The sequence below is a fragment of the Mustela nigripes genome, chromosome 14, assembly GCF_022355385.1.
Source record: "Mustela nigripes isolate SB6536 chromosome 14, MUSNIG.SB6536, whole genome shotgun sequence".
Classification (NCBI taxonomy): domain Eukaryota; kingdom Metazoa; phylum Chordata; class Mammalia; order Carnivora; family Mustelidae; genus Mustela; species Mustela nigripes.
The window spans coordinates 54,743,333-54,765,872 of record NC_081570.1 but is presented as its reverse complement, the minus strand read 5'-3'; the positions used below and the strand labels follow the sequence as shown (position 1 = coordinate 54,765,872).

Here is a 22,540-nt window from a genome sequence, read left to right as displayed (position 1 = left end):
ATTTGCCATATTAATAAACTGGGAGGGAAGAATCTATGGGATCATAAGAACAGATAAAGAAAAAGCATTTGAAAAAATTTAATATCCATTCATTATTTAAAAAAAATTTTTTTAACCATTTAGCTAATCTGAGAAAGGATTTTCTCTGGCATTCTGAAAAAACTAAAACTAACGTCAAACTCAGTGATGAAAGACCAAAAGCCTTTCCCCTCAGATCAGAAACAACACAAGGATGCCCACTTTTGCTACTTCTCAGCATAGTAGTGGGTGTCCTAGCCAGAGCAATTAGTGAAGAAGAAGAAATAAAAATTGTCCAAAATAGGAAGGAAAACATAAATCTCAGTTTACAGACGACATGATCTTATGTGTAGAAAACTCCCAAAGATGCCACATTTAAAAACAAAAACAAAAACTGATAACTAGTAAGTTCAGCAAAGCTGTAATATAGAAAGTTAACACACAAAAATCAGTTGTGTTTCTATACCTAGCAATAAACAATCCAAGAAGAAAATTAAGAAAAAAGATTTCCATTTACAATAGTATCAAAAAGAATAAAATACTTAAGAATAAACTTAACTAAGGAAGTGAAAGACTTATACACTGATAACTACAAATATTGCCGAGAGAAATGAAAGAAAACAATAATAAATGGGAAAACATCCCTTGTTTATACATTAGAATATTTCTTTTAAAAGATTTCAGTTATTTATTTGAAAGAGAGAGAGAGATCACAAGTAGGCAGAGAGGCAGGCAGAGAGAGAGGGGGAAGCTGAGCAGAGAGCCCAATGCGGGGCTTGATCCCAGGACCCTGAGATCATGACCTGAGCTGAAGGTAGCAGCTTAATGCACTGAGCCACCCAGGCATCCCTACATTAGAATATTTCTTCAGATACTAATAGTACACAAAACAAGATACAGATTCAATGCAATCCATATCAAAATCCCAATAACATTTTTTGTGGAAATAAAATCTGTCCTAAAATTCATATGGAATATTAAGAGACCCCAAATAGTCGAAACAGTCTTGGAAAAGAATTATAAAGTGGAAGGTCTCACACGTCCTGATTTCAAAACTTACTATGAAGCTGTACTAATTGATACAGTGCACTACTAGCATAAAGACAGATATATGGATCAATGGAATAGGATAGAGGGCCCAGAAATAACCCTTTACACACAAGTTCAAATGATTTTTAACAAAGATGTTAATTCTATGCAATGGGGAAAGGACAGTCTTTTCAACAAAGGTGTTGGAAAAACTGGATATCTACATGCAAAAGAATTTTGTAGGATGCTTATATAAAAAAATAACTCCAAATGTATCACGTTCTTACAGCTAGAACTATAAAACTCTTGGAAAAGGGATGCCTGATTGGCTCAGTTGGTTAAGTATCCAACTCTTAGTTTTGGCTCAAGTCACGATCTCAGGGTCCAGGGGTAGAGCGCCAAGTCTCGCTCCATGCTTAGCTCAGACTATTTATCCCTCTCCCTCCCCTCTGCCCCCCCTTTTTAATTGTGTTATGTTAGTCACCGTTACAGTACATCATTAGTTTTTGATGTAGTGTTCCACGATTTATTGTTTGCATATAACATCCAGTGCTCCATACAATCCCTGCCCTCCTTAATACCCATCACCAGGCTCACCCATCCCCCCACCCTCCTCCCTTCTAAATCCCTCAGTTTATTTCCCAGCATAGAACTAAAGAGACCATAATTAAAGAAGTAAAAAGATGTATGATAACTGTCACACCCAATTCAGAAAACATCAATAAAGAGGCTCAACATCACTGATCATCAGGGAAATGCAAATCAAGCTACAATGAGATACTACCTCACCCTGTCAGAATGGCTAAAATCAACAATATAAGGAACAACTATTGTTGGCAAGTATGTGGAGAAAGGGGAACCCTCTTGTGCTGTTAGAAATGCAAACTGGTGCAACAACTCTGGAAAACAATATGGACCTTCCTCAAAAGGTTAAAAATAGACCTACTCTATAATCCAGTAATTGCACTACTAGGTATTTACCCAAAGAATAGAAAAATACCAATTAGAAGAGATACATGCATCCCAGCGTTTATAGCAGCATTACCTACAATAGCTAAATTATGGAGACAGCCCAAGTGTCCATTGACTGAAGAATGGATAAAGAAGATGTGGTGTATATATGTATACAATGCAGTATTACTCAGCCATAAGAATAGTGAGATCTAGCCATTTGCAACAGCATGGATAGAGCTTCAGAGTATTATGCTAAGTGAAATAAGTTAGTCAGTGAAAGACAAATACCATATGATTACACTCATATGTGGAATTTAAGAAACAAAATAAATGAATAAATGAGGGGGAAGAAAAGAGAGAGACCACCCAAGAAACAGACTCTGAACTATAGAGAACAAACTGATGGTTACCAGGGAGAGATCGGTGGGGTGATAGGTTAAATAGGTAATGGGGATTAAGTAGTGTACTGGTAAATGAGCACCAGGTATTACTTCGAAGTGCTGAATCACTATACTGTGCACCTGAAGCTAATGTTACAATGTATGTTAACTAACTAGAATTTAAATAAAAACTTGAAAAAAATACTACATTGTATATTTGAAAGTTCCTGAGAAAATTGATTTTAAAAGTTCTCATCATGGGTCGCCTGGGGAGCACAGTTGCTTGGGCTTCCGACTCTTGGTTTTGGCTCAGATGTTGGTCTCAAGGTCCTGGGATCAGGCGCACATCAGGCTCCCCACTCAGTAGAGAGTCTGCTTAGGATTCTTTTCTCCCTTTGCCCCTGCCAGAATGCTCTCTGTCTCTAAAACAAATGAATAAAATCTTAAAAAAAAAAAAAAATTCTCATCGTAACAAAAAATAATTTTGTTTAACTATGTGAGGTGATGGATTTTAATTTATTTTGGTTAAAGATTTGTTATTTATTTTAGAGAGAGAACAAGTGAGTGGGAGAGGGGCAAAGAGAGAAACTCCCCAAGTAGACTCCCAGCTGGGCATGGAGCCCCATATGGGGCTCAGTCTCATAACCCATGAGATCATGACATGAGCCCAAACCAAGAGTTGGATGTTTAACTGACTGAGCCACCCAGGTGCCCCTGAGGTGATGGATTTTATATAAACTTACTATTGTAATCATTTTGTAATATACACATATGTCAAATCATTATGTTGTACACCTAAAATGGATACAATCTTATGTGTCAGTTATATCTCAATTAAAATTAAAATGCAGTTTCTGGGTTGCTCCAAAAAAAATTATAAAAAAGAACCAAATGGAAATTCTGGAATTGAAAAGCACAGTAATCAAAACTTTAAACATTCACTGGAGAAGCTAAATAATAGATTTTAATTGACAGAAGGAAGAATTAGCCAACTTGAGAATAGATCTATAGAGATTACACACGCCAAAAACATAGTGGAAAAAAAGAACGAAGAAAATGAATAGAGGCTCAGAAAGGGTGATACCAACCAAAAGCAACAGAATACAGATTCTTCTCAAATACACATGGAACATTTTCCAGGATAGCGCGTATGTTAGGCCACAAAATGTGTCTTAATTAATTGAAGAGAATTGAAACCATATCAAGCATCTTTTCCAGCCACAAGGTTGGGGAACTAGATATTAATAACACAAAGAAAACTGGAAAGCTCAAAAATAATGTGGCGATTAAACAATATGCTTCTGAGTAACGAATTGGTCAAAGAAGAATTCAAAAGAGAAAAAAATACCTTGAGACAGAATTATATGGTTTCTCTTATTTGTGGAGCATAAGGAATAACACAGAGGATATGGGGAGATGGAGAGGAGAAGGGAGTTGGAGGAAATTGGAGGGGGAGATGAATCATGAGAGACTGTGGACTCTGAAAAACAATCTGAGGGTTTTGGAGGGGAGGGGGGTGGGGGTTGGGTGAGCCTGGGTATTATGGAAGGAATGTATTGCATGGAGCACAGGGTGTGGTGCATAAACAATGAATTCTGAAACACTGAAAAGAAATTTAAAAAATAAATTAAATTTTAAAAAAGAAAAGAAATATATCAAAATTTGTGGGATGCAGCAAAAACAATTCTAAAGGGGAAGTTCTTAGAGATAAATACCTACCTCAAGAAACAAAGAGTCTCAGACAACTTAATTTTGTACCTCAAAGGACTAGAAAAAGAACAAATGAAGCCCAAAGTTAGTGGAAGGAAAGAAATAACAGAATAGAACAGAAACAAATGAAATAGGGACAGAAAAGATAATAGAGAAGACCAGTAAAACTAAAAGCTGGTTCTTTGAAAAGATAAACAAAATTGACAAATCTTTAACTATATTCACCAGAAAAAAAGAAGAGGGAATTCAAATAAAATTAGGTTAAAATAAATAAAATCAGAAACAAAAGAAATGTTACAACTAATATAATTTTCTAGGGCTCATTATTCAGAAACATCCCCCCCCCTTTTTTTAACATTTCATTTTAAATAACCACTTTCCACAGGTAATTAATGCACTTGGAGTTGATGTTACTCCCCGACCTCTTTACCAACAAGACCCACATATGGGAACAGCAAAGCCAAATAAACTATTTACATCACAAGAAGGATCATATGGATCAGAATATATATCCTCCTATAGCCTGTATCAGAATACAATAAATCCTAGTATGTTAGGGCAGTTTACAAGGTAGAGTATACTATTTTATTGTTCTTTTTTATATAATATCTACTGTCTTTTTATTTCAGTTGCATATATGTAACTTAGAAGTTGTCTTCAGACTCCTAACTCCACTCTACATTAGTATGCCATCTTGGTGTTCCCCTCATGTTTTACTTAGATGTAGAGCTTTGCATGACTTAAGAGTTCCCTGATACACCAAAACCTTTGTGAGCAATATATGTAGATTTTACTCAAGATTTCCTGAGGAACCAAAAGGTGGGGCTAGCATCACATACCCACAGACATACTTCTTCAATTTCTTCTCTATTGCAATTGATGGGAAGAAGTAGCTTTCCTTTTCTGTGGCCCCCAACTCCATTCTTCCCTGCAAATCCCTCTTCTCCTAGGGTTTGATTTCTCCTCTGTTTCATAATTTTTTTAAATGAAATGTTATGCATGTATTGTGTAGACACATTACTGAAATTTTTCTAATGCTTACAGTGAAGAAGTTCAGAGTCTTCGCAGTAATAAAACATGATGTCCTAAAATAATCTAAAGATTATGGGGAAATATTTGAATGTGTAATTTTCAATCTGACAAGTTAAAAGTTCCAGATGTTAACTAAGCACAAAATTTAAGAGAAAATATGCTGTTTGAGAGTCTGCCTCCAAATTTGCACAAAGTAGTCATAGGAGTGCTCCACAAAACAAATAATATTTCTGTAAACTGAACCTATCCTTTTGGAGGACAGTTGGACTTATAAATAGAAAAGGATCATGAAGTAATATTAAGTTCATTGTTCAAGGAAATTATCTTTGTATTCTTTAGTTTGTTGATTTCCCAACCAGTATATAGATTTTCTTTTAATTAAATCTTGAGAGGATCTTTATAAAATTGAAAAAAATCACATTTAATATGGGATTTGAATGATGAGCAGAAAATTGGTGAAAAATGGAAGGAGGTTCCAGGCTGAGACTCTAAAATAGGAGAGCACCACAAGATTGAGAAAAAGTGGGGCAGGGGAAGAGTGATAATGAAGATGGAGAGACTGGATAGGTAGACTATATTTTAACTTTTTATTCTAAATATATTGGGAATCCATCGAAGGACTTTAGACATAGGTTTGACATGTTTTCTCTCTAAAATATATTTATAATGACCTTTTACTTAAGGAGCACTACAAACCAACTCTGTTTCAATAAGTAGTCTCTTTTTATCAGTGTTTCTTATATGATTATATTATATTTGATTTCTCACTATGGTAATGTTTTTTATTTATATATTTAATTACCCATAAGAACACCTAAATAAATGAGTAATGTTTTTCATTATTAAAGGTCAGTTTTAGGAAGTAGCACAGTTTCTAAATCAAGTGTATCTACTACTGACTCAATAGCAGAAGACCTCGAAGAACCATCCTACAGACGGGAAAAACTGACTAGTTTTACAGGTAATGAAAATAATGTCATTTATTTCAGTAACCGCCCATTATTTCCTTAGCAAATATGCTTATGATTTGTCAGGTACTTGAGACAAAAGAACTATGATAATGATTTCCAAAGGCTGGACTGAGGAGTAGCTACATGAGAATTACCAAGGTAGCATTCAAGTTCCCAGGGTGACTCTCTGGCCTTAGGAGAGCTTTTAACTCAGGAGGCAAGTCCTTCTGATACATTGTGATCAGTGTCGTAATAGGACATATGCCAATGTAATGGGAGCGCTTTGAACGTGAAGATTAACATCTTGAAGGTGGGGAAAGAAAAAGAATTCATAGAGAACATTATAGACTTTTGAATTGGGTTCTTAAAGGTGATTGGTAATTTGTCAGGAGAACAAATCGGAGTGGCTCCTTCCAGGCAGAGCATAAAACATGAGATAAACGGTTATGAAAACAAAGATATAAGAATGACAAAATGATGCCTGATCCAAAGTGCTGGAAGAAATAGGTACCTACCTAAGGAACATTTGCCTCGGAGTGCAGTAAGGGTGTCTCTTCCTCTGAGATGATAATGAAGGGTTGATGAAAGTATTCATAAGGTTGGGAAAGTGCTTGAGAGTCTTTGGTGTTAAGATATGTAATTACAATGCTCTGACAACAAGTAAGAGAATACCCAACTACGTTAGCTTAAACTACCACCTATTTTTCTCACATTAAACAAACCATAAGTGACTCTTAATCTCACAAAACAAACTGAGGGTTGCTGGTGGGAGGGGGTTTGGGAGAAGGGGGTGGGATTATGGACAGTGGGGAGGGTATGTGCTTTGGTGAGTGCTGTGAAGTGTGTAAACCTGGTGATTCACAGACCTGTACCCCTGGGGATAAAAATATATGTTCATAAAAAATAAAAAATTAAAAAAAAAAAAAAGAACTTGAAAGGTCAATACTTTTGAATTTGATTTTGTGTCTTGACTGTCAGACTCTTGATTGGCCGCTCTGCTAATTCTCTTTCCTTAAAACTTTTCTTTTCACTTATTGCTTCTTGCTTTTTGCTCCATGGTCTCAAAATATCTGCCCCAGCTGTGGGTATTATATCCACATTAGAGGCAGAAAGAGGGAGAAAGGCAGTAGCTTCAGTCATGTCACCCTTATTTATGAGGAAAGTAAAAGCTTCCCCAGGAGCTGCCTTCTTTCCTATATATTTCCACTGTTCTCTCATTGGTCAGAGCTCTGTCACATGGTCACCTCTAGCTTCAAGAGAGGCTAAGAAAGCTAAACACGTGATTTTCTTCATGGAAAGAGCAAGGGAAGGAAGAAAGCCTTAGCAATGAAAACTTGGGCAATCCGCAGTGTCAGCAGCAGCAGGGAAGATCATCCTCTCAGAGGGAGACGGGAGGATATGATTATTATCACAATCTCTCCCAGCATCAGAGGGATTGAATACATCCCACAACATGGTCTGTTCTTTGACCACATACAGCCACCTCCAATGCATGATCCATCGTGATACTTTGGTAAAATGAAAATTAAAAATAGCAATTAGTAAATGATTTTTATTAAGTCATGTATTTTAGATTTACGAGTTGTGAGGGCAACACCTGAAAAAATTGTAACAAAAGAAGACCTACAGAAGACTATAGAGATAATACTCACAGAGACAGAAACACTGAGGTTTTTTAACCTACCAACAGTCATGGTTTCTGTGGAATCTGAAGAAGCTGCGAAGGTCACGTATGTATGGCTCAATTGTCTATTTGTTTCTGTAATTTAAATGCTAAGTCAGAGGTTCTTATCCTTGTTTCTGTTTTGGGGGATTCCTGGATAAATAGTGGTGTCATATGTGCTTGGTGAAATTATATATAAAGTTATTTATTTGCCCTATGAAGTGATATGTAAAGTATTTATGTTGTATGTACTTCTTTTCTGGAGGAAGAACCCATAACTTTACCTTATTCTTCAAAAAGTAGGTAAACTACTAAATCAAATAATAAAAGAAATAAAAGAAGCTTCCAAGTCTCAATATATATTTTAAGGATTTTTTCTTTTATGCTTGTATAAATTATGTCCAGTTTAAAAAGAAAGGACTGACATTTTTATATTAAAAACTTAAGAAGGAAAATATATAATGGGAAAATAACTGAATTTACTGTATTAGAGCAAATTTTCCATTTCTCCTTATTAATTAATTTAAATAGGTCTTTAGTTTTTGCCTTGTGTATTTTGAAATTTTGTTGTTAAATACATACACATGAAGGATTGTTATGCATTTTTTGGAGAATTGACCTTTTTATCATTATGTAATGCCCCTCTTTTCTCTGGTGATTTGCCTTGCTCTGAAGTCTGCTCTGTCTGAAATTAATTTAGCTGCTAAAAATAGATTATTGTTATTCAGATTATTTAGATTCAAATATACTTTGAATATGATTAATAGTACTAAAAATCCATCATTAAAATATTTTTAGGGCATTATTCTTACCCAAATATAAAATGACCTAGAATTTTTTTGGACTTCAAAATATAGTACAAGTAGATCCTGAATAACATTCTTTGAAACTCCTAAGACATAAGGGTAAGCTCTTAACACCAAAAAAAAGGAAAATAAAGAATAGCAAATGGATAAATAAATTATCTGAAATCAGAGAGGGAGAGATACTAGAAGCAAATGTTAAAATTAGCACATGGATCTAGACTCTATTAAAATCTTTGGTTCCTGGAAAATTGAGATAACTGAAAGAGATATTTTTGTATTAATCAACGACCCTTAAAAGGATTTCAGTTATCTCAAGCAATCCTAGGTCTCATAGCTACTATCTTAAGCAAACATGAATTTTCTCTGGAGGAAATCATATCCCATTTAGACTTTTAAGATTCCCTCATCTTGAGTTAGGTAAAAATACACTAAACCAATAAAGAAGCCATTATGAATGAGAATTAAAGCAATAACAAACCTTAGATTTACATCATGAGATCTGTGGATGAGATTTTAATAGGGCTATATTATGAGATACAGAATATAGAATATGTGTGAAATATTTAAATAAAAGATAAAGTTACACCATACTAACATTAAGAAACTATCAAAATGATGACTCATATTTGTAAAAACATCTAAAAATAACTGTAAAATAAGGTATCATTGTTGAGATTAAAAAGTAAATGTTAAATTTAAACAAGGCATAATTGAACAGAGATTTAATAAATTGAAATATAGATCTGGATAAATTATACAAAATAAACCTTGGAGAGAAAAATGTGATATAAAGTATGAAAGAGAAGATAAAGACATCAACAATAGAATAAAGGTCTAACATGCATCTGGTTAGTTTCAAAATGTCAAAATAGAAAGAATGGAGGAGGGGAACTATTAAAAAGAGTGGGTAAGGACTTTCCCAAGCTCTTAAAAGACACCATGTCACAGAAACAGGAATAAATTAAAAAAAAAAAAATCCACAAAAATGAAGTGGATTCAATGCATTGTACTGATAGTCCAAGATATCAAATATTAAAAGATTTTTAAAACAGAAGAAAAAAAGAAAGAAAAAGCATATCATCCACAGAGAAACAATTAAACCAACAGCATTATTGGGGCAAAGAAGTTCACTTCATAATGACAGGAAGGTAAAAATAATTTCAATCTTAAATATGCCTAATAAAATAACCTCAACATATATGAAAAGCACAAATTAAAGTAGGAGATTTAAACATGCCTCTCTTAATTACTTTATGTCAACCAGATAAAAAATTCACATAGATATTGAAAATTTGGACCAGAAACATAATTTAATGATCACAACTCTTCATTCAACAATTAGAGACCATACACTCTTTTCAAGCACCCATGGAATATTTATAAAAATCATCCATGCAGAAGGCCATGAATCAAGGTTTCAAAATTTTCAAAGAAATAGTACCATACAAACTAAATTCTCTGGCCACAAATGGAATTAAGTTGAAAATTAATAACATAAACCTCAATAAAAACACAGATACATATTCACATACACATTTGGAAGTTACAAAGCACATTTTCTAAATTCCTCATGAATCAAAGAAGAAATCATAATAGAAATTTAAGAAATACTCAGAATTAAATAATTATGAAAAGAAAACCTACAGGATGACACAAAAGTGGTACCTTAAGGGAAATGTGTAGTTTTCAGTGTTCACAACAACGTTCTTAAAACCTATCTGGAGATAGTGCTAGCATATTGTTGGTGGGCACTGACAGTAGTAGGGATGCTGGGAGGTACAGTAAATGGAATCCTTTGGAGGTGATTTAGTGCAGTCTTTCCTTAAAGGGTTTTTTAAACTCTCACTTCATGTTTGGTGCAATCCACATTAAAGAAGGTAATTTTAAAGAGAAAGCATAACATAAGAAAGATCTGTGGTAATAACTTTTATTAATGAGTTAAATATACTTTGTTTTTTATAGTCGGAGAAACAGGACTTATGAGACCCTTTGTAAAAATAGATTAGGCAATGACTTATATGTTGAAAGGATGATGCAGACTATTAATGGAGCTCCAAAGAATAAAGAGGTTCAATGTGACAAAATCGTAAAGGAAGACAAAGGTAACTTATATTTTATTCTGCTTGATAAATGACCATATTTTAATGAACATTCTTTGAGTCTGTCAATTAAGAAATTAATGTTGAAACATACAAAGCAAAAATAGAAATACTTTGGCCAAATCACAATAATAGCTGGGTACTGTAATCTACAGCTTTTAGAATTTGACAAATAATGAGTAATAAATACAAATATAAAAGATTTAGATGACATAATTATCAATTTTGATTTTTAGAGAAACTCTATTATAGAATTTTACATTCTTCAAGTGTTTATGAAATGTTTGGAGAAACTGCCTGCTTACCATTACAGAGTATCAACCATAACTAATAACATTTAAAATGTCAGGTGCTATTCTAGGCCTTTCACTTATATTAACTGGTTTAATTCTCACCACAACCCTATGAGATAGATACTATTGTTACTTTCCATTTTGGAGGAGGAAAGAAGCAAAGAGAAGTTAGCTAACTTGCTGAAGTCACTCAGCTCTTACAGTACACAGTAATACCCTTGACAGTCTGGTTCTAGAGCCTGTGTCCTTTATTACACTTACTGTCTTTCAATGTTTATAAATTAACAACCTTGCATAGCCAACAATCTGTGAAGCAGGGCCAAAAGTAATTAAAAGAAAGTTTTTAATTTTTAATGGCTTTTGTTGTTCAGCAAAACTATAAGCTAGTTCTTCTGAAAGATTAAAATAGACAAACTCCTAAGCAAGTACTAAATTTTAAAAAAAAGCAACTTATAATTAGTAGGAAAGCTTTTGGAATCTGTACTCACTCTTGCCATATTCCCCTTACAAATGTGGTGGTGGTCTTAAAAGACAGCAGTCTGCTGTCTCAGTTTGAGATCCTGGCCTCTGGTTCCAGAAGGAGCAGAGGAGACTTTATTCTTAACGGAGTTGATTCCTCTGTTTCAACCTGTCTGGGAGCTACCTGAAGGACTGACACAGAGCACTTGTCTTATTATTATTATTATTATTATTATTATTATTATTATTATTTTTAAATTCAGTACTCTCTCAGATGGTAAAGCAGCTGTGCATACTGCATTCTTCACAAATACTGAAAGGCAAATGAACAGCTCTGGCTCTCTTAGAGGCAAGAGAATACAATGGAGTCAAACAAGAAACACACTAAAACCCTGAGAGAAAAAGCTAGGGAGGGAGTTTCTTTAGGAAATTAAGATATTGAAAAAGGCTTGCATATACAGGGAAATTTAGAGTCCTGTGCATGCCTAGGGCAGGATGCATGCTCAGAAAAGACTTGAAAAAAGATCCTAATCTTTCACCTCTGGCTGATCTCTAGGCTCAGTACAAACAGGAAATGAAGGCTAAGGCATAGTTCTAAACAATCTGGCTAAGCATTAAAGGAACACCTTAACACAGACTCAATCTACAAAGACTGGGAGTTTTTTTCCCCTTTGTTGTTTTGTTTTGTTTTGTTTCTCTTTTTCTTTTCTCTTTGCTCTCCTTTTTTTTCTGATGGGGATAGAAATTCAGATGTTCAAGGAAATCTCTGTCAGGACACCTGCTGACCAAAAGCCAAAAAAGCAAACACTTCTAAGATGATACATAACAAAGAATACAGTCTTTATAAAAATAGCTTAGAAACACCACTAAGCAAACAAACAACTAGGACTCACAGAAAACTACAAAAACAAAACCCAAAGACCAAGATGAATCTGATTTCCAGAGTTGCCACATTATTATATTCAAACTGTTCAGTTCTCAAAAAAAAAAAAAATTACAAAGGATAGAAAGAAATAAGAAAGCATAGCCTGTTTAAATAAGAAATCAACAGAAACTCCCTGTGGAAATACAGATATTGCATTTATCAAAAAAAAACCCCTTTTTATCAATTGTATTATATATTCTGATAAGGCTAAAGGAAACTGTGGACAAAAAGCTAAAGCAAACCAGAATGATGTACAAACAAAGAATAGGAATAAAAAGAAACCAACAAATTCTAGAGATTAAAAGTATAATAACTGAAATGGAAAAACTCACTGGAGTTATGAAGAGCAGATTTGAGCAGGCAGAAGAAAAAAATCAGCAATTCTTAAAAGACAGGTCAATAAAAATAATAGTCTGAGAAGAAAAAAGAGAGAAGAATAAGAAAAATGAACACAGCTCAAAGGACCTATGGAGCCCTCCAACCATACCAACATAAACATAAAGGGAATTTCAGAATGGTAGAAGAAAAAAAAGATAAAGGGAAACAAAAAACATTTGAGGAAATAATGGCCAAAAAACTTCCAAAATTCGATAAAAGTCATGAATCTGAATGTCTGAGATTCTCAACAAACTCCAAAAACGATAAACAAAGAGATCTTATAATTAAGTGTTAAAAGGGGATTTGAAAGCAGCAAAAAAAAAAAAAAAAAAAAGGGACTTATTACATATAAGGAATCCTCAGTAGGATTACACCCAATTTCTCAGCAGAAACCATGGAGTCCAGAGATCATTGGGATGATCTCTTAAAGAGATGAAAGAGAAAAGTGTCAACCAAGAATTCTATATCCTTCAAATAATTCTAATGATGGAGAAATTACATAAAATAATTAAGATTAAATATATTCCCATGAAGGAGAAATTAAGATTTCCCCAGATAACAAAAGCTAAGGCAATTCAGCACAAATAGAGTAGCTTTATGAGAAATACTAAAGGGAGTCCTTAAGGCAGAAATGAAAGGACACCAGATAGTAACATGAAGACATGAAGAAACAAAGGACACTGGTAAATGTAGCTACATAGATAAATACAAAAGCAGTATTATAATTTTGGTTTGTCTCTCCTCTATTTTTTGCAATATAATTTAAAATAAATATATAAAGCAATAATTATAAATCTATAGTAATAGGCACACAGTGTATAAAGATATAATTTGTGCCATCAACATAAAGTGAGTGTGATAGAGCTGTATAGGAGTTCCTGTATACTACTGAAGTAAGGTAGTAGTAATTCACAATAGATTGTTAAATTTTTAAGAAATTGATTGTAATCTCTAAAGTAATCACCAAGAAAAAAAGTTAAAAATTTCAAAAAAGAAAATTAGGAATCAAAGCAGAACACTATTAAAAAATCAAGTAAACACAAAAGACAGTAATGGAAGAATTGAGGACCAAAGACATAAGACATAAAGAAGACAAAAATGACAGAACAATAATTACTTTGAATAAATAGATAAACTCTCCAGTGAAAAAGCAGATTTATACATGATTTATATATTTACATATAATATATATTTATATATTATATATTTTATATATTATATTAATATTATAATTATATAATAATTATAAATATAATATAATTAATAATTGTAATACAAATATAATTTAAATAAAATATAATAAGTAAATAGAATAAATAAAATCTTAAATATATATACTTAAATACATATATTTAAGATTTTATTTATTTATTTGACAGACAAAGATCACACCTAGGCAGAGAGGCAGGTGACAGGGGTAGGGGAAGTAGTTTCCCTGCTGAGCAGAGAGCCTGATGTGGGGCTCAATCTCAGGACCCTGAGGTCATGACCTGAGCCAAAGGTAGAGGCTTAACCCACTGAGCCACCCAGGTGCCCCAAGAACATTACATATTGATAAAAGATTCCTGATATGAGGAAGTGGTGATGCAACATGGAGGCTTAAGTGGGTAGAAGAATAAATGAAACAAGATGGGATTGGGAGGGAGACAAACCATAAGTGACTCTTAATCTCACAAAACAAACTGAGGGTTGCCGGGGGGAGGGGGTTGGGGAGAAGGGGGTGGGATTATGGACATTGGGGAGGGTATGTGATTTGGTGAGTGCTGTGAAGTGTGTAAACCTGGTGATTCACAGACCTGTACCCCTGGGGATAAAAATATATGTTTATAAAAAATAAAAAATTAAAAAAAAATCACAGAAAAAGCAAAAAAAAAAAAAAGATTCAATCCATAAAGAAGATATAACAATTATAAACATATGTATTTAACAAAAAAGCCTCCAAATATATGAAGCAAAAATTGACAGGATTGAAGGAAGAAATAGACAGTTCTACAATAAGAGTTGAGACTTCAGTACCCCACTGTCAATAATGGGTTGAAAAACCAGAGAGATTATCAATTTAAAAGAAGAGGACCTGAATAATAACATAACCTAGACGTAACATACATGCACAGAACACACCATCCCCAAATGACAGAATACACATTTTTTTCTCAAGTTCACATGGAAAACTCTCCAAAATACACCATTATGTTAGGCCACAAAACAACAGGTAATAAAATTTTAAAAATTCAAATCTTTTCTGCCACAATGTAATGATACTCATAATGTGTAACAAAAGGAAAACTGGAAAATTTAAAAATATTTGGATATTAAACAACACACTCTTAAACAACCAGGGGATCAAAGATGAAAGCACAAGGGAAACTGGAAAATATTTTGAGACAAATGAGAATGAAAATACAACATAGCATACTTCTAAGATGTGGAAGTAGTATTTAAAGAGAAATTTATAGCTGTAGATATATTTTAAAAGATCTCCACTTGAAACTAATGTAGCACTATGTAAATTAAAAAAGTAATTAAAAAATGAGTAACTTTACCCCTTAAGCAATGAAATAAAGAAGATAAAACTACAAAAGCCAGCATAAGGAAGGAAATAATAAAAATTAGAGTGGAGATAAGCAAAATGAGAAAAAAAATCAGTAAAACTAAAAGTTGGTACTTTGAAACAATCAACACAACTGCCAAAATTTTTGTTAGACTGACTAAGAATAGAAGATTCAAATTACTAAATGGGAAATGGAAGTGGAGACATAACTACTGACATTACAGAAATACAATCATTTATTAAAAAATGAACATTCATGTGTCAATAAATTAGATAACTAAATGAAATGAACACATTCCTAGAAACTCACAACTTGTGAAAACTGACTCAAAAAGAAATATAATATCTGGACAGAGGTATAATAAGTAAAGGTACTGGATTACCAGTACCTTCCTAACAAAGGAAATCCCAGGAGCGCCTGGGTGGCTCAGTCAGTTAAGCAGCCGACTGACTCTGGCTCACGTCATGATCTCAGAGTCCTGGGACTGAGCCCTGCATCAGGCTCCCTGCATGAATGGGTGTCTGCTGTCCCTCTCTCTTTGCCCTTACCCCCACTTGTGCTCTCTCTTTGTGTCTCTTTCACTCTCTCAAATAAATAAATAAAATCTTAAAAAATAAAAGAAAAGAAAATTCCAGGACCAAATGGTGTCTCTAGTGAATTCTACCAGTTATTTAAAGGAGAAGCAACACCAACCCTTCAAAAAATAATTTTCCAAAAAATGGAAGAGCACACTTACAAATCATAGGGCCAGCATTACTCTGATACCAAAGCCAGACAAAGACATCATAAGAAAAGAAAACTAATACCATTATTCCTTATGAATATGGATGCAAAAATCCTCAATAGTACTAGTACACTAAATTAGCTCCACATTAAATGGATTATATGCTATGATTAAGTGCATTTATCCCAATAATGCAAAGGTAATTCAATATATGTAAATCAACAAATGTAATACACATAGTCTTATGATAAAAATACTCAACAAATTAGGAATATAAGAGAATTTTCCCAATCTGATAAATAGCATTTATGAAAACCCCACAGCTAGTGTTATACTCAATGCTAAAGAACTGGAAGCTTTCCCCATAAGATCAAGAACAAGACAAGGATAAAATAGATAAAATATATTCTATCCAGACTGCTTTTTCAACTTCCATTGAACATTGTACTGGAAGTTCTAGTGTAAACAATCAGGCAAGAAAAAGCAGTAAAAGACTAAATTAAGTCGGAAAGGAACAAATAAAAATACCTTTACTCACAGATGACATGATCTTAAGTATACAAAATCCTAAAGAATTCATGCAAAAACTATTAGAGCTAATAAATAATTTTAGTATATATATATAATATAATATATAATAATAAATATATAATAAATAAATTAAAATAAATATATATATAGTAGTAAGTTCAGTAAGTTTCAGAATACAAAATCAATACACAAAATTCAGTTGTATTTCTATACACTATCAATGAACAATTCAAAAAGGCAAAAATAATTGCACTTACAATAGCATCTAGAATAATAAAATACCTAGGAATAATTCTAACCAAAAAGGAGAAAGACTTGTGTACTGTTAACTACAAAACATTGCGAAGAAATTAAAGAAGTCCTAAATAAGTGAAGATATCCTGTGTTTATGGTTTGAACAATATAATGTCACGATGTGAATCCTCAAACCAATCTGCAGATGCAACATAATACATATCAAAACCCCCAAAGATGTTTTACAGAAATAGAAAAATAAATCATTCTATGGATATCAAAGGATCCTCCAAATAGCCAAAACAATCTTGAAAAAGAACAAAGTTCTTTCCACACTTCCTGTTTTGAAAACTTGCTATAAAGTTACAGTGATCAAAATAGGGTTGTACTAGCATAAAAACAAGTACATAGACCAGAAGAATAGAATAGAGAGCCCAGAAATAAACTCGCACATATATGGTCAGCTGATTTTTTTGGTACCAAGACCATTAAATGGAAGAAAAATAATCTTTTCAACAAAGGCATTGGGACAACTGGATAGCCACATGAAAATAATAAAGTTGCACTTCATACCATCTACAAAACTTAGATGGAAAAATGGAACAGTGATTTAAATATAAGAGCTAAAATGACAAAACTCTTAAAAGAAAACACTGAGGTAAATATTTTTGCCCTTTGCTTTTAGGATGGGTTCATTCTTGTCCATTGATAAGATATCACACTAACAGCCAAAAGAACAAAGGAAAAATGGATAAATTGGCCTTCATCAGAAAACCTTTGTACATAAAAAACATTATTCAAAAAGTGAAAGTACAACCTACATAATGGGAGGAAATATTTGCAAATCCTATCTCTCATAAAGTTCCAGTATCCAGACTATATAAGGAATACTTATAATCTAAGAACAAAGAGATAAGCAACCCAATTAAAAATTAAGTAAATTTAATTAAAAATGGGCATTGGGATTAAGAGTCACTTATGGTTTGTCCCCCTCCCAATCCCATCTTGTTTCATTGATTCTTCTCCTACCCACTTAAGCCCCCATGTTGCATCACCACTTCCTCATATCAGGGAGATCATATGATAGTTGTCTTTCTCTGCTTGACTTATTTCGCTAAGCATGATATGCTCTAGTTCCATCCATGTTGTCGCAAATGGCAAGATTTCATTTCTTTTGATGGTGATTCACAGACCTGTACCCCTGGGGATAAAAATATATGTTTATAAAAAATAAAAAATTAATAAAATAAAAAAAAGAAAAAAAATGGGCATTGGACTTAAATAAACATTTCTTTAAATAAGATATACATATTACCAACAAACACATGAAAATGTTCAATTAATCATTAAACTCATGAAAATGTTCAATTAATCATTACAGAAATTCAAGTCAAAACCACAAGTTACCTTTTCTTACCCATTAAGATGACTATGATTAAAAATGGAAAATAAGGTGTTAACAAGGATGTTGAGATATTGGAACCATCATACATAGCCAGTGGGAATGCAAAATGGTGCAGGCTCCAAGAAAACCAGTTTGGTGGTTCCTCATGGAATTAAATAGAATTATTATATGCCCCCCCCCCAAAATATATACATATGATGTCATTGCACACCTATTTTATATATATTTATATATATATATCCAGATAATTGAAATAAATATATAAAATGTATTTCTATATATTTATATAAATATATAAAAGTATATAAATATACATATGTCTCCAGAGAACTGAAATATATCCCCCCCAAGAGAGATATATATGTCCCCGCCAGAGAATTGAAAACAGGTAATCAAATACAGGTACACACATATTCATGACAGCAGTATTTATCATAATCGAAAAGTAGAAACAACCAAGATGTCCATCAGTGGATGAATGGATAAACCTAATGTGTAAAATACATTCAATGAAATGTTATTCAGTCACAAAAAGGAATCAAATACTGATACATGCTTTGAGCAAAAGTCCTCTCTTATACTCTAAAAGATGTCAGAAGTTTCTCTCTGGAGAGGACAAAATTGAATCTATTCACACACTGAAATGTATCTTGATTGCTTCTAAGTTTTTGCCCTTATCAATAATGGTGATATAAACATCTATGGCAGGTTTTTGTGTAGACATAATAAGCTTTCAGTTTCTTTGGGTAAATACCAAGGAATATATTGCTGAATCATATGGTAATGTATTTTTAGTTTTGTAAGGAACAGCCAGTTTCTTCCAAAGTGGTTGTACCATTTGGCATTTCTGTCAGGAATAATGGAGGGTTCCTGGTGTTCCATGTTCTCGCCAACATTTTGTGTTGTCAGTGTCCCAGATTTTGGCTGTTCTAATAAGTGTGTGGTGGCATCCCATTGTTGTTCTAATTTTTATTTCCTTGATGACATATGATGTGGAGTATATTTTCATATAGTATTTGCCATCTGTATATCTTTGGTGAAGTATCTGTTAAGCTCTCTGGCCCATTTTAAATTAGGTTATTTTTAATTTTTGTTGAGTTTTTTTTTAAGATTTTATTTATTTATTTGACAGAGAGAGACACAGTGAGAGAGGGAACACAAGCAGGGGGAATGGGAGAGGGAGAAGTAGGCTTCCCACTGAGCAGGGAGCCTGAAGTGGGGCTCAATCCCAGGACCCTGGGATCATGATCTGAGCCCAAGGCAGCCACTTAATGATTGAACCACCCAGGTGCCCCTGTTGTTAAGTTTTAAGAAATACATATATATTTTGGACAACAGTACTTTATCAGATGTAGTGTTAGCAAATGTTTTCTTCTACTATGTGGCTGGTCTTGTTATTCTCTTGACATTGCCTTTCACAGAACAAACATTTTTAATTTTTATGAAGTTTAGCTTATCAGTTTTTGCTTAGCAATCATACCTTTCATCTTGTATCTAAAAAAGAAATAGGTGGGCTCCTGTGTGGTTAATGAGTCCTAGGGGAATGAAATCTGTGGTGGTGTTCCAAATGTTCATGATTTCAAAGAAGAGCAACACTGCAAATGAAGAAATAGATGATAGAATTTTCAGTGTTTACAATGCTCCATTTCAATTACATTTTCATGAAAAGAATTTGTGTGAAAATGTTGAAACCTATTCTAAATATTTTATCTGTGATTTCTGAAGACTTTTTAACTTGGACATAATGTTAGTTTTGCTTTTTTTTTTCATTTTCATTATAAATAACTCTCAGGTTTAGTTTGCTTAATTGGCATAATGAATAAAATTTCTGGATAAATGGGGAAAAAAAGTCATCCTTATACCAGGATCATCTAGATATTCTTCTATGTTATCCCCTAGGATTTTCATAGTTTCACATTTTACCTTTAGTTCTATATTCAACTTTGAGTTAATTTTTGTGAGGGATATAAGATCTGTGTCTAGATTCATTTTTTGCATGTTGATGTCCTGTTGTTCCAGCACCACTTGATGGTTGGTTCCAGCACCATTGTATTTGCTGCTTTGTCAAATATCAATTGACTATATCTATGTGGGTCTATTTCTGGCCTTTATTATATTCCATTGAACTATTTGTCTATTTGTTCACCAATATCACATTATCTTGATTGTTGTAGCATTATAGTAAGTGTTAGTCCTCCAACTTTGTTCCTCTTCAATATTTATTGGCTCTTCTGAGTCTTTTGTCTCTCCATATTAACTTAGAATCAGTGTGTTTATATTCCCCATATAACTTGCTGGGATTTTAATTGAGCTTGCATTGATCTGTAGATCAATTTGGGAATACCTAATATTTTGACAATATTGAGTCTTCCTAAACATGAACATAGAATGTCTCTCCATTACATGAATGATTTTGTACATTAAAGTTTTTGTGATTTTTCTTGTATAGATTTTGTACATATTTTATTAGGTTTATAGCTAACTATTTCATTTCTGGGGCACAAATGTAAATTGTATTGTTTTGAATTTCAAATTCCATTTGTTCATTGCCAGCATTTAGGAAAGGAATTTTTATTGGCTTTTATGTATTTCTCTGGTGTCCTGCAGCCTTTCTTTAATCACTTGTTAATTCTAGGAGTTTTTGTCCATTCTTTCAGATTTTCTATATACATTAACATGTCATCTGTAAACAAAGACAGTTTTATTTCTCCCTTCTCAATCTGTATGTTATGTCCTTTTCTTGCCTTATTGCATTAACTTGGACTTCCAATATGATGTTGAGAAGGCATGATGAGAGGGGATATCCTTGCCTGATTCCTGATCTTAGTGAGAAGGCTTCTAGTTTCTCACCATTAAGTATGTTAGCTGTAGCTTTTTTGTAGATGTTTTGATCAAATAGAAGTTCCATTCTATTCCTAGTTTACTGACTGTTTTTATCATGAATGGGTATTAGATTTTGTCAAATGCATTTTTCTGAATTTATTGATATGGTCATATATATTTCTTCTCTAGACTATTGCTGTGATAGATTGCATTACTTAATTTTTGAGTGTTGAACTAGTTGTGCATACCTGGGATAAATTTCACTTGGCGTTTGATTCTTTTTAAACATTGTTGGATTTGATTTCTAATATTTTATTAAAGATTTTGCATATATGTTCTTTAAGAGTTATCTGTCTGCCTTTTTTTTTTCCTTTGGTAATGTTTTTATATGCTTTTGGGTATTCAATGTTGGCCTCAAAGAGTGGGCTAGAAAGTATTCCCTCTGTTTCTATCCTCTGACAGAGACTATAGAAATTTGGTATAAGGTTTTCCTTAAATTACTGATAGAATTTAGCAGTGAATCCATCTGAGCCTGGTGTTTTCTGTTTTGGGAATTTATTATTGATTCCATTTCTTTTTTTAAATTCATTTCTTTAATTGATATAGGTTTATTCAGATTGTCTATTTCTTCTTGTGTAAGTTTTGGCAGATTGTGCCTTTCAAGGAATTAATCCTGAATTTCATCAAGGATATTAAATTTGTGAGCGTATAATTTTCACAGTATTCCTTTGTTATCCTTCTAACGTCCATGGGATCTGTAGTAATGTCTCCCCTCTTTCATTTATGCTATTTTTTAATTTAAAAATAGCTTTTTAATTAAAATAAAGTCTAAATAGCATAAATTCCAGCTAAATTCCAGCATAGAGGTTTATTGATTTTATTGATCTTTTCAAATAACCAGTTTTGGGTTTCATTGATTTTCCCTGTTGGCTTCTTGTTTTGTTTCACTGATTTCTTGCTCTAATTCTTTTAAGTTAAATTTAATTTTTTATTGAGATATAATTGATATGTAACATTATATTAGTTTCAGGCTTATAACACAGAGTATTTATTTTAGTACTGGAAGTTTGTAATTTTTAACCCATTTCACCCACTCTCCATTCCCTGTCCTCTGGCAGTCATCAGTCTTTTCTCTGTATTCATAAACTTGGGATTTTTCTTGCTTTTTTTTTTTTGCTTGTTTTTTTAGATTCCACATATAAGTGAGATCATACTATATTTGTTTTGTTTTGTTTTGTTTTTTGGTTTGACTTATTTCAGTTAGCATAATGCCTTCAAGGCCCTGTTGTTGCAAGTGGCAAGATTTCCTTCTTTTTATGACTGAATAATATTTCAGTGTGTGTGCGTGTGTGTGTGTGTGTGTGTGTGTGCGTGTGACATTTTATTTATCTGTTTCTCTATCAAGGGTCATTTAAGTTGCTTTCATATATTGGCTATATAATTAATACTGCAATGAACATGGGGGTACAGGTATCTTTCTGAGTTAGTGTTTTTGTTTTCTTCAGATAAATACCCAGAGGCAAGATTGTTGGATCATACGATATTTATATTTTAATTTTTTGAGGAAATTCCATG

General features: G+C 33.0%; 1 protein-coding gene across 1 annotated transcript in view; it reads left to right on the top strand.

Moving 5' to 3' along the window:
- DNAI4 (dynein axonemal intermediate chain 4) overlaps nucleotides 1–22,540 on the top strand; it is an 82,303-nt gene that overhangs the window by 14,335 nt on the left and 45,428 nt on the right. Inside the window, exons 3-6 of the mRNA XM_059375053.1 lie at nucleotides 4,477–4,661; nucleotides 5,972–6,084; nucleotides 7,647–7,803; nucleotides 10,505–10,644. Coding sequence (XP_059231036.1) covers nucleotides 4,477–4,661; nucleotides 5,972–6,084; nucleotides 7,647–7,803; nucleotides 10,505–10,644 — 595 coding nt within the window. The remainder of the gene's footprint in view (nucleotides 1–4,476; nucleotides 4,662–5,971; nucleotides 6,085–7,646; nucleotides 7,804–10,504; nucleotides 10,645–22,540) is intronic.